Consider the following 12,072-nt stretch of genomic DNA (forward strand, 5'->3'; position numbering starts at 1 on the left):
AAAATCTATGTAGCATTTCTTATTTATTTGTTCTAGTGTTGTTGTTTTTTGTCCTATTGCTTGTAATTAGTTTCCTATTCTTATTTAATCACTGACTGTTTTCTTGTCTTCAGTGAACTTGAGGTTTCTGCTTTTTTTAATATTTAGGCTAGTATTAGTTTTTTGTGATATTGAGACTGGTGACAAGAATTATGAAATTCCTATGGTATCAAAATTTTGATTTCATAAAGACCTTATTAAAAGCAAAAATAACTATGTTGTGATATATATCATTACTGCAAAATAAAATGACACATATCGTGATATAAGATTTTGGCCATATCGCCCACCCCAGTCACATATTCTTGTATAATATTCTAAACTGTATAATTGACCATTGTCCCATGCAACTGATTGTCTATATACACTATGTTCAGAAGTTTGAGGTTGGAGATTTTTAAATGTTTTTGAAAAACATTTATTCTCGGTAAGGCTGCAGTTATTTGATCATAAATACAGTAAAAACGGTAATATTGTGAAATATTATTATGATTTAAAATTACTGTTTCATATTTTGATAATAATACATTTAAAAAAATTAATCCGCCTTTCTCATACTCGCTAATACATTAATACAGTATATTTGATAGTTTGCAATATTTTCAGCAGTCATTACTCCAGTCTTTAGAAGTCATTCTAATATGCTTTGGAGCTCAATAAACATTTCTTAATATTGTCAATGTTCTTCTTATCAACAGTTACGCTGCTTAATATTTTTGTGGAAACCATGATACATTTTTTGTCACTTTTTCTGAATTTATTGTGTCTTTGCTAAATAAGACTATTCCTTCCTTTCCTTCTTTCTTTCTTTCTTTCTTTCTTTTTAATGTTCCCCGCATGTTAGACAAGAAAGAAGAAAGTATTTTAGCATCAAAAACTCTAAAACATTTTAGCTGTAACAGATGGATTTGCTTAGAGTTATTAAGTTACCTAAAGAACCGATCAGTAGCCATATGACTAAGCACAATAAATTGCCTCCATTTCCTTAGATAGTGATAGTGTTGACTGGAGAGCAAAAATCTGTATTATGCCATGGCTCGGTGATAATATTTGTGTTTAATGTGATTTATTGCTTCAAAAACTGATTTTTGTTCTATCTGATGTCCTTCCAAAGGTACAAATCAAAAGCATATCCCCTTGTACTTTTCACAGCGATTAGTTTCACACAGCTATTCAAGCATTTTTATCATCCACCAGCACTGCTCAAAGGAGACTGAAAACTTCAGGGCTGAGACTCATGATTGCATTTGTGTGAATGTGTATACAACGCTTATTATGAAGACCTTTTCTCCTCCAGCTACTTCACAGAGTGTTGCCTGATATACCAGTATTTATACAGCAGACTGTGAGTAATCATAACGCTCAAGATGGCATGATGGAATGATCTAGTTTAATCTGAATATAGATATGAATCTAGTTTGAAATATAGATTTTATAAAATATTTTATATACACTACCATTCAAAAGTTTGGGCTCAGTAAAATTATTATTATTTATTTTTTTTATTAATACTTACTCAGCAAGGATGCAATAAATCGATCAAAGTGACAGTAAAGACATTTTTTATGTAACAAAAGATTTCTATTCCATACAAAAATCCTTGTAAAATTTATATTCTCCAAAATATTATGGAAAAAAGTTTCGTAGTTTCCACAAAAATATTAAGTTGTTTAATATTTGTTTTCAACATTGGTTTTCAAGAACATTTGTTATTATCAAATCAGCATATTAAAATGATTTCTGAAGGATCATGTGACACAAAACTGTTGTAATGGCTGCTAAAAATGCCGTTTTACCATGAAATTAAATTACATTTGAAAATATATTGAAAATTGAAAACAGTTATTTTAAATTGTAAAAATATTTCTTTTTTTTCCAATCAAATAAATGTAAATTTTGTGAGCATAAGAGATTTACTAAAAAAAAAAAAAAAAAAAAAAAACTTTTTAAACAATACTGTATATATTTTTATAATATAATAATGGTTTATGTATTTTTACAAAAATGTTTTTAAAGATATATTTCAAGTTAAACAGTTTTTTATATCATAAATTATTAATTAATAATAGTATTACTATTTCTGGGAGATAAACTAGATTACATTTTACAACCTGAAACAGCCTTGCTTTATACAAAGGTTAAATTATCTTAAAAATCAATAAGAAACGTATTAACATTTATACACAGTATTGGGGAGCTCTATTATAATATATTAGCCAAACTACTTATTGTATGCCTCATAGTTATCTTATTGTATCCCTATGAGTGAACCAGCTGGCCTTAAAAGGACTTTTGTTCTGCTGTTCTTATCATAATGTGTATATGTGGTCTCCAAACAAGTGTTATATTCTCTGTTTCATTGAAATGATTTTCTGTAGCAGCTCTGAAACAGTGTCATGTTTATCTGGCCCTGAAATCTCACAGGAATGATTGTTTGAAGCGCAGATGGCGGGGAAAGCGCCTTGCCTTCCTCTAGACACCAGCTACTGTTGCTCAAATGGCTTTCCTAGCCACATCTCTCACAGGCCTTCATATATCTCATCCAATTAAGTCCACAAGCGTATAACCTCCCAGACATGTACATCTCATCTTGCTGTTTCTTATTTGATTTACTGTCTGAGACGAAAAGAAAAGGGGGTGTGGTCTTTTACATCATCGTGTTTCCAGAAATTCATCCAAATGAGAAATTCTGAGCTGCAACCGTTCCTGATTTTTCTCTCTGCTCTGGTGGGAACATCAGTGGATGCAGGCTACAAATAAGTCAGCGCAAAGGGGGATGTGAACAGCACCTCAAACACATCCACATGCCCTGAAGAGACAGCAGTCCCCAACTGGCCAGAGGTTGACGTCTCGATGTCAGGCAACTAATTTATTTTGTAACTAATTTATTCCAGAGGAGCGGTAGAAGGGGAAAAAAGCTGATTTATTGAGATACAATAACTCTGCTGGGTAATTAGAGTGTATTTGAAGAGTCAAGCCAGCTTCTGGAGTCTGGAGGGGCTTGTTTCAGATGGAGGGGTGAAGGAGGTTTCTATTCATAATCATTTTCACTGATTCACAATGTCTAAGGTCAGGTAAAGTAATCGGGATCCTCTTGTTTGGCTTTCAGTGGGACAAGATACAATTATTACATTTTTTACATGCTACATTTTTACATTTTATGAAGAAATGTGAGTGCCGTTTTCATCTATCTGCAGTATATGTACACACACACATGCAGTATAGGCTATATATAAAATGGGTATAACATTTTTTATTATTATTTATAATTAGATATTTTACAGTAAATATTTTCTAAAGACTGGTGATAAATCAAGATTAATTGACTATTTTTTACTACCTATAGTATTTTAAAAATATTGCTATAAATTTGTATACAGTTCTTCAATTGTTTTGCTTTGCTTTGCTTTGTTTTGTTTTGTTTTGTTTTGTTTTGTGGAAACCATGTGTCCAAATCACTTCTTAGACAATCACAAATAGACCTATTATTCAGTTAGTATCACAGATGGTGTTGGATGAGTTATGTGTCAAATTTTGGGTGGAAAATATAAAAATTATGTGGAATAGCAAGCACCACTAATTCGAGTGCAAAGATAAGACTGTGTAATCTAAGGCCAGCCCAAGTCTTTTGATTAAATATTTGATTTTGTCACATTATATATTCCTCGACCTTAGGGTTTATAGACCTTAGGGCAGTGTTAGCGATTGGCTACTCAGTTGTCAGTGGATGTACTTTCAGGATCAGTTTTTAGATTTTGCTTTCAGCTGCCCTAAGGTTGTTAGATTATTAGACGAGTCTGTCTTAATAACTAGTTGGGTTTCTTAATGCTTTATATAATCAATTCTGTCTAATTACCGTCTCGCGCATTCCTCATATTCCGCCTAGTAAATTGTGCCTTACAAGTTCTAACAAGCTGGCACATACTGTAGCGAGTCTCTTATTATCTTCATGTGATTCTCTGAAGGAATTGGAAAGCCTCATACTGTATGTTTCATTTTTTTACATGTGAGTCAGTAAGTGGGATTTTATGTACAGTGTGGGTATAAGTGACGCCCCCTGTTTTGCTGATGATGAGAGATTGTACACACCGCAGCAGTCCAGAAAGACTGCGGTGTCACTAGTTCTTTACTTATATTGCAGGTGTGAGCATATTGTGTGGTGGCAAGGACAAACCGACCAACATTGCTGGAATGGCACACTGATCGGTCCCCTATAAAAATGAAAATGTGCTGAACGAAATGCTATTATAGTGAGAAAATTTACTGAGCTGTTGAGTAACACATGAGCCTTTGCTCACTGGATGAACTAGGTTGCTTCATTTACTTGTCATAATGGAATACCAAATGCTCATTAAATGTAAAATCACCTCAACTCCAACAGCTGGGAGAAGAACACTCTGTGCTAATATTTGGAAGTTTTGATTCTGTCAAATCTGTCAAATAGTGTAAAACTTGGTTTATTATGATGAGAGTCATTCAAGCAGTGTATTTATAGGAAAAGTACAACTCCAAATTCAGATTTATTCACCCTGATGTCAAACCGAAACTGTTTGACTGACTTTCTGTGGAACACAAACAGACATTTTGAAGAATGGAGATTGGAGTTTTAAAGCTACAAAAAGGATGCAAAACCATCATAAAGGTATCATAAAAGCTGCTTGTTTGCATCTTCTGAAGTCATGTGATAGTGAATGAATGAGTTTGATTGATTTGTGAATGATTTCTGAACTCAATCTACAGGTTCATTAAAAAGATCTTCCATTTCATGCTGACTTTTAATATTATTGGAATTTAATGCAGAAATCATACATAAAACACTGTTTTTGACATTTTAACAGCTACAGTCCTCGTTCACTTTCCTTATATTTAAAAATTGGCCAGGATATTCTTCAAAAAATCATATTTTGTGTTCCACTGAAGACCGTATCAGTGAGTCGATAACTGAATGATTCATTCAGACTGGTTTTGTGAACTCAATCAACTGATTCATTGAAAAGCTCCAAATAAGGTGTTCACAACTTGAAGGATTCTTGCTACTTCTATCATGAATTTTGGTCTGTTCCTTATGTAAAATTATTATATACCTTAAAGTCATGATGTAAAGGAAGTAGCAACAGATCTTTTCTTCTGTATTGTGATGCATATCCATTATTAAAACAGAAAATGTAGGACAGGGACTTGGTTATATCATATGAATCAGTTGTTGATTGGATGTGGGCAGATCTGAATGTGAGCCTACAGTTGACTATAAGAAAAGGACAGGGTTTTGAGGACAAAATGATTGGAGAAGTGTGTCATTTGACCAGAAGGTCAACTCATGACATTTCGATTAAAAATTACGAGCTCAAAAATGTAAATATGTATGAATGAGTAGTTCACAATGCATTTAGAAAAATGAAATGAAAATTCCAATTCATGCCAACTTTAATTAGTATTTATTAATTTTTTTTTTTAATTTTTTTTTTTATTCACCTTTCGTTTGGAAAGTAGAAAGTCATGGAGGTTTGGAAAGACATGAGGGTGAATAAATGATGACAGAATTTTCTAATATTTCAAATGGTGAAAATGGGAGTCTGGATGAGGAGAGGTGTGAAGTAAGCTTGATTAGGGTTAGACTGAGTGAGAAGAGAACAGATGGTTCGCTCTAACACCTCTCTGGTTTTTAGAGAGCCCAAAGGAGCTGGTGTGAGTGGATGTAGTTTATTGCCATGCTTTGAGAGCTCATCACTGCAACTTTTTGAAACTTCTCAATTCTGTGTACGAGCTGAATTTCAAACATAACCCTCTGTGTTCTTGTTATTGATCTTTCTGTGCAATTATCATCAAGCCGAGGCTTTTCTGACTACAGAGATCTGTTGTTAAAGCAAACACAGTTTATCAGGTAATCTAGATGTCACTGATATGACAGCTGGGATGGGTGCATTGAAACCACTGAAGGAAAAAAAAAAGATTATTTCGACAGAAGTGTCCATTTTCTTTGTGGAAATCGAGTTCTCGGTGTGTTAGAAATAATAGATTTTCAATGTATGTGAGAGTCTGTTTTGCTCTTTTCCTCTCTCTCTTAGATCTACTTGCGTTTCCTAGACTACGAGATGCAGAACTCCAATGAGTGTAAGCGTAATTTTGTGGCGGTGTACGACGGCAGCAGCTCGGTGGAAGACCTGAGGAATAAATTCTGCAGCACGGTGGCCAATGACGTCATGCTGGTGTCCGCGCTGGGCGTGGTCCGCATGTGGGCCGATGAGGGCAGCCGAAAGAGCCGCTTCCGGATACTCTTCACTACCTTCCAAGAGCGTAAGTCATTCACACACACAAACACACTGCTATTACGGCTCTCCTATCCAACCCTCGTGTGTGTTTGTAATGTATATATTATTTTGTACGCTGTGTGAATCTTATGAAAAAAATGTCTGGGTCAATGAGAAGAAAAAGAATGAAAAGTAATTACACTGCCATTCAAAAGTTTATTTGATTAAATTCATTTAATAAATGCATTTTTTGTGAAATGTGACCCTGGACCACAAAACCAGTCATAAGGGTCAATTTTGTGAAATTGAGATTTATACATCATCTCAAAGCTTTCCATTGATGTATGGTTTGTTATGATAGGACAATATTTGGGCGAGATACAACTATTTGAAAATCTGGAATCTGAAAAAAAAATTTGAGAAATTGAGAAAATCGCCTTTAAAGTTGTCCAAATTAAGTCCTTTGCAATGCATATTACTAATCAAAAATGAGGTGTTGATATATTTACGGTAGGAAATTTACAAAATATCTTCATGGAACATCCTAATGATTTTTGGCATAAAAGAAAAATCGATAATTTTGACCCATACAATGGCTATTGCTACAAATATACCTGTGCTACTTATGACTACTGTGCTCACAAATATTATAACAATTTAAAATAATTGTTTATGATTTAAATATATTTTAAATTTATTCCTGTGATGCGAAACTGAATTTTCAGCATCATTACTCCAGTCTTCAATATTGCATGATCTGTCAGAAATCATTCTAATATGCTGATTTTGTGCTCAATTAACATTTCTTGTTATTATCAATGTTGAAAACAGTTTTTGCTGCTTAATATTTTTGTGGAAACTATTATACATTTTTCAGGATACTTTGTTCAATTGAAAGTTCAAAAGAACAGCAGTTATTTCAAATAGAAATCTTTTGTAGCATTTCTACTATTTCTTTTGATCAATTTAATGCATGCTTAAAAAAAAAAAAAAAAAAAAAAAAAATTTACCTAATCGTGGAGTTTGAGGGAGAAGGGACGACTGGACCAGCTGCCAAGTCCTGGTATGCAGATGGCTACTCCTGGTGGCCACCATATAAAGATCTTGACAGGTTGCTGAAGAGTGTTAGGACAATGGAGGCACCACAGCCAGAGAAAGGGTGGACCCGACATAGAGCAAGAATCCTGCACGAGTCAGGTAAGAGTATCTCAGAATTAAACTTTTTCTTAGAATTGTGAGATATAAATTTGCAGTTCTGACTTTTTTCTCAGAATTGTCAGAATTGTGGGATATAAACTCGCAATTGTGAGAAATAAAGACAGAATTGCAAGATAAAAACTCGCAATACGAGTTTGTATCTCGCAATTCTGACTTTTTTTTTTCTCAGTATTGTGAGATATAAACTCACAATTGTGAGTTATAAAGTCCAATTCTGAGGGGGAAACAAGACTGATATGTTTTCAGAATTGCGAGTTTATATATCACAATTCTGACTTAATAACTCGCAATTGTGTTAAAAAGTCAGAATTTGCAAGATGTAAATTCTCAGTTCTGAGAAAAAGAAGTCACAATTGCAAGATATGAACTCACAATTCTGAGAAAAGGTCAGAATTGTGAGTTTATATCTTGCAATTCTGAGGGGATTTTTTCTCGCAACTGCGAGTTTATATCATGCAATTCTGAGAAATATATTTCCCCTTTGGTTTTGGGTTGAAATAAGACCTACGCTGTAGACATATCTTGACAATTTTCATGAAGCCCACTTCACCCCACAGCAAGGTTGGGTTTACACTCTTGTGTACATGTTTGTAGAAAATTTGACAAGCACTGACATCTTACACTTCAGCACTCATTCCCTGTTTTATGAACAATCGCTTATAAAACACACTCTCTCACTCTCATTTGCACCAGCACATTCATACCTGACAGAACGCTAAACCGAGCAGGACTGGGAAAATGAAAACAGCTCCTACACATGTGTCCATTAAAGGTAAACGGACCATCTATTTAGCTGGTCACGTCCTGCCAGTGATTTGAGCCGCAATCACACTATAAATCTTGCATAACCCTGCTGACTAAATTGGTTTATACTGGTTTATGCAGGTTGGGAGCTGGTGGACCCACACAGCCATCAACAGAAACTGAAGTTTAAAGGGATAGTTCACCCAAAAATTTAAATTTTGTCACCATTTACTCCCCCTCATGTTGTTCATGTTGACTTTGTATTGTGGAGCATATGTTACGTAAGTGCATTTATTCAGCAACCTCTATCGCAAACAGTATAGTTAAGATCCACAATTGGATTCATCACAGTTCGTCAATGAGAATGTTTGATGGCAGATTTAGTTGCAAAAAATAAGCAAACAACAGCGTGAAGGAACACAAACTTGCTGTATTACACTTTCATTAGATTAGAATATCGCAATGGAGATACGTTTTCAGATCATCAGTGTTTTTGTTTTTTAATGGTTGCCAGGTTGTGAAGATAAAGTAAACACAGGGCAGAAAATGTGTCCTTTTAGATAGATAGTTCATCCATTTTTTCTTGAGTATTAGGTTTTAGTATTAGATCACAAGTTTATTTTTGTTTGTTTTTTTATATGGAAGTCAATGGCTACCGTCAACTGCTTGGTCACCAACATTCTTCAAAATATCTTCTTTTGTGCCCAACTGAAGAAAGAAACTCATGCAGGTTTGGAACAACATTAGGGTGAGGAAATGATGACCGAATTTTCATTTTTGCATGAACTACTGTATCCCTTTAAGAGAGAAGCTCTTGTGGGGGGTTTAAACTTTGGACATCTGGCAACCCCAAACATGAAAACTTATGGAGGTCTATATTATTTCTCCTCTTTTTGTTAAAGAAAATATAGAGCAATTTTGGATATCAAGAGTTTTTATTTTTTTAAACTATATTTTAGTCTCATCTTCATTCGTCAAAGATATGGCATATTGATATAATCAGAGTTAGTATTTATTGATGTCAGTGTTGTCTCGTCCTCGTCTCGTCTTAGTCATGAAAAGAAAGGTTTTGTTATTTAATTAGTACAGGGACATTACGTTGTAGCATTGTAAAATCTGCTGCATACCTTCCCATGTTGAATATAAAGATCACTTGATCCCGTTTCCTCTGCTAAATAGCCTTTATAAAAAACATATGGGCTGCAGGCGAGACCACAGATGCACAGAATCACAGATTATTCATTTGGAAATTTACAAAATATCTTCATGGAACATCCTAATGATTTTTGGCATAAAAGAAAAATCGATAATTTTGACCCATACAATGGCTATTGCTACAAATATACCTGTGCTACTTATGACTACTGTGCTCACAAATATTATAACAATTTAAAATAATTGTTTATGATTTAAATATATTTTAAATTTATTCCTGTGATGCGAAACTGAATTTTCAGCATCATTACTCCAGTCTTCAATATTGCATGATCTGTCAAGTATTAAGCAGCACCAATATTTTCAACATTGGTAATAATAAGAAAAGTTTCCTGACCAAACCAGCATATTACAATGATATAAATAATATGTGATATTTATGGAAACCCATTTCCGTCACTAAATAAAAATGTAAAAATGTAATTTCGAGATTTTATCTCACAATTCTGACTTCTTTTCTCAGAATTGTGCGATACAAACTTTTTCTTAGAATTGTGAGATATAAATTTGCAGTTCTGACTTTTTTCTCAGAATTGTCAGAATAACGGGATATAAACTCGCAATTGTGAGAAATAAAGACAGAATTGCAAGATAAAAACTCGCAATACGAGTTTGTATCTCGCAATTCTGACTTTTTTTTTTCTCAGTATTGTGAGATATAAACTCACAATTGTGAGTTATAAAGTCCAATTCTGAGGGGGAAACAAGACTGATATGTTTTCAGAATTGCGAGTTTATATATCACAATTCTGACTTAATAACTCGCAATTGTGTTAAAAAGTCAGAATTTGCAAGATGTAAATTCTCAGTTCTGAGAAAAAGAAGTCACAATTGCAAGATATGAACTCACAATTCTGAGAAAAGGTCAGAATTGTGAGTTTATATCTTGCAATTCTGAGGGGATTTTTTCTCGCAACTGCGAGTTTATATCATGCAATTCTGAGAAATATATTTCCCCTTTGGTTTTGGGTTGAAATAAGACCTACGCTGTAGACATATCTTGACAATTTTCATGAAGCCCACTTCACCCCACAGCAAGGTTGGGTTTACACTCTTGTGTACATGTTTGTAGAAAATTTGACAAGCACTGACATCTTACACTTCAGCACTCATTCCCTGTTTTATGAACAATCGCTTATAAAACACACTCTCTCACTCTCATTTGCACCAGCACATTCATACCTGACAGAACGCTAAACCGAGCAGGACTGGGAAAATGAAAACAGCTCCTACACATGTGTCCATTAAAGGTAAACGGACCATCTATTTAGCTGGTCACGTCCTGCCAGTGATTTGAGCCGCAATCACACTATAAATCTTGCATAACCCTGCTGACTAAATTGGTTTATACTGGTTTATGCAGGTTGGGAGCTGGTGGACCCACACAGCCATCAACAGAAACTGAAGTTTAAAGGGATAGTTCACCCAAAAATTTAAATTTTGTCACCATTTACTCCCCCTCATGTTGTTCATGTTGACTTTGTATTGTGGAGCATATGTTACGTAAGTGCATTTATTCAGCAACCTCTATCGCAAACAGTATAGTTAAGATCCACAATTGGATTCATCACAGTTCGTCAATGAGAATGTTTGATGGCAGATTTAGTTGCAAAAAATAAGCAAACAACAGCGTGAAGGAACACAAACTTGCTGTATTACACTTTCATTAGATTAGAATATCGCAATGGAGATACGTTTTCAGATCATCAGTGTTTTTGTTTTTTAATGGTTGCCAGGTTGTGAAGATAAAGTAAACACAGGGCAGAAAATGTGTCCTTTTAGATAGATAGTTCATCCATTTTTTCTTGAGTATTAGGTTTTAGTATTAGATCACAAGTTTATTTTTGTTTGTTTTTTTATATGGAAGTCAATGGCTACCGTCAACTGCTTGGTCACCAACATTCTTCAAAATATCTTCTTTTGTGCCCAACTGAAGAAAGAAACTCATGCAGGTTTGGAACAACATTAGGGTGAGGAAATGATGACCGAATTTTCATTTTTGCATGAACTACTGTATCCCTTTAAGAGAGAAGCTCTTGTGGGGGGTTTAAACTTTGGACATCTGGCAACCCCAAACATGAAAACTTATGGAGGTCTATATTATTTCTCCTCTTTTTGTTAAAGAAAATATAGAGCAATTTTGGATATCAAGAGTTTTTATTTTTTTAAACTATATTTTAGTCTCATCTTCATTCGTCAAAGATATGGCATATTGATATAATCAGAGTTAGTATTTATTGATGTCAGTGTTGTCTCGTCCTCGTCTCGTCTTAGTCATGAAAAGAAAGGTTTTGTTATTTAATTAGTACAGGGACATTACGTTGTAGCATTGTAAAATCTGCTGCATACCTTCCCATGTTGAATATAAAGATCACTTGATCCCGTTTCCTCTGCTAAATAGCCTTTATAAAAAACATATGGGCTGCAGGCGAGACCACAGATGCACAGAATCACAGATTATTCATTTAAAGGGGTCATATGATGCGATTTAAATTTTTCCTTTCTCTTTGGAGTGTTACAAGCTCTTGGTGCATAAAGAAGATCTGTAAAGTTGCAAAGACTAAAGTCTCAAATCCAAAGAGATATTCTTTATAAAAGTTAAGAGTCA

The 12,072-nt window shown here is 34.2% G+C and overlaps 1 protein-coding gene across 3 annotated transcripts in view; it reads left to right on the forward strand.

The window, feature by feature from the left end:
* The window catches only part of LOC107727239 (neuropilin and tolloid-like protein 1), a 122,093-nt gene that overhangs the window by 84,127 nt on the left and 25,894 nt on the right, over positions 1-12,072 (forward strand). For all 3 annotated transcript variants that reach the window (XM_016537045.1, XM_016537044.1, XM_016537043.1), the window contains exon 7: positions 6,105-6,333. In XM_016537045.1, the coding sequence (XP_016392531.1) occupies positions 6,105-6,333 (229 nt within the window). The remainder of the gene's footprint in view (positions 1-6,104; positions 6,334-12,072) is intronic.

Source organism: Sinocyclocheilus rhinocerous, unplaced genomic scaffold, assembly GCF_001515625.1.
Source record: "Sinocyclocheilus rhinocerous isolate Xijiao unplaced genomic scaffold, SAMN03320098_v1.1 scaffold65, whole genome shotgun sequence".
NCBI lineage: Eukaryota > Metazoa > Chordata > Actinopteri > Cypriniformes > Cyprinidae > Sinocyclocheilus > Sinocyclocheilus rhinocerous.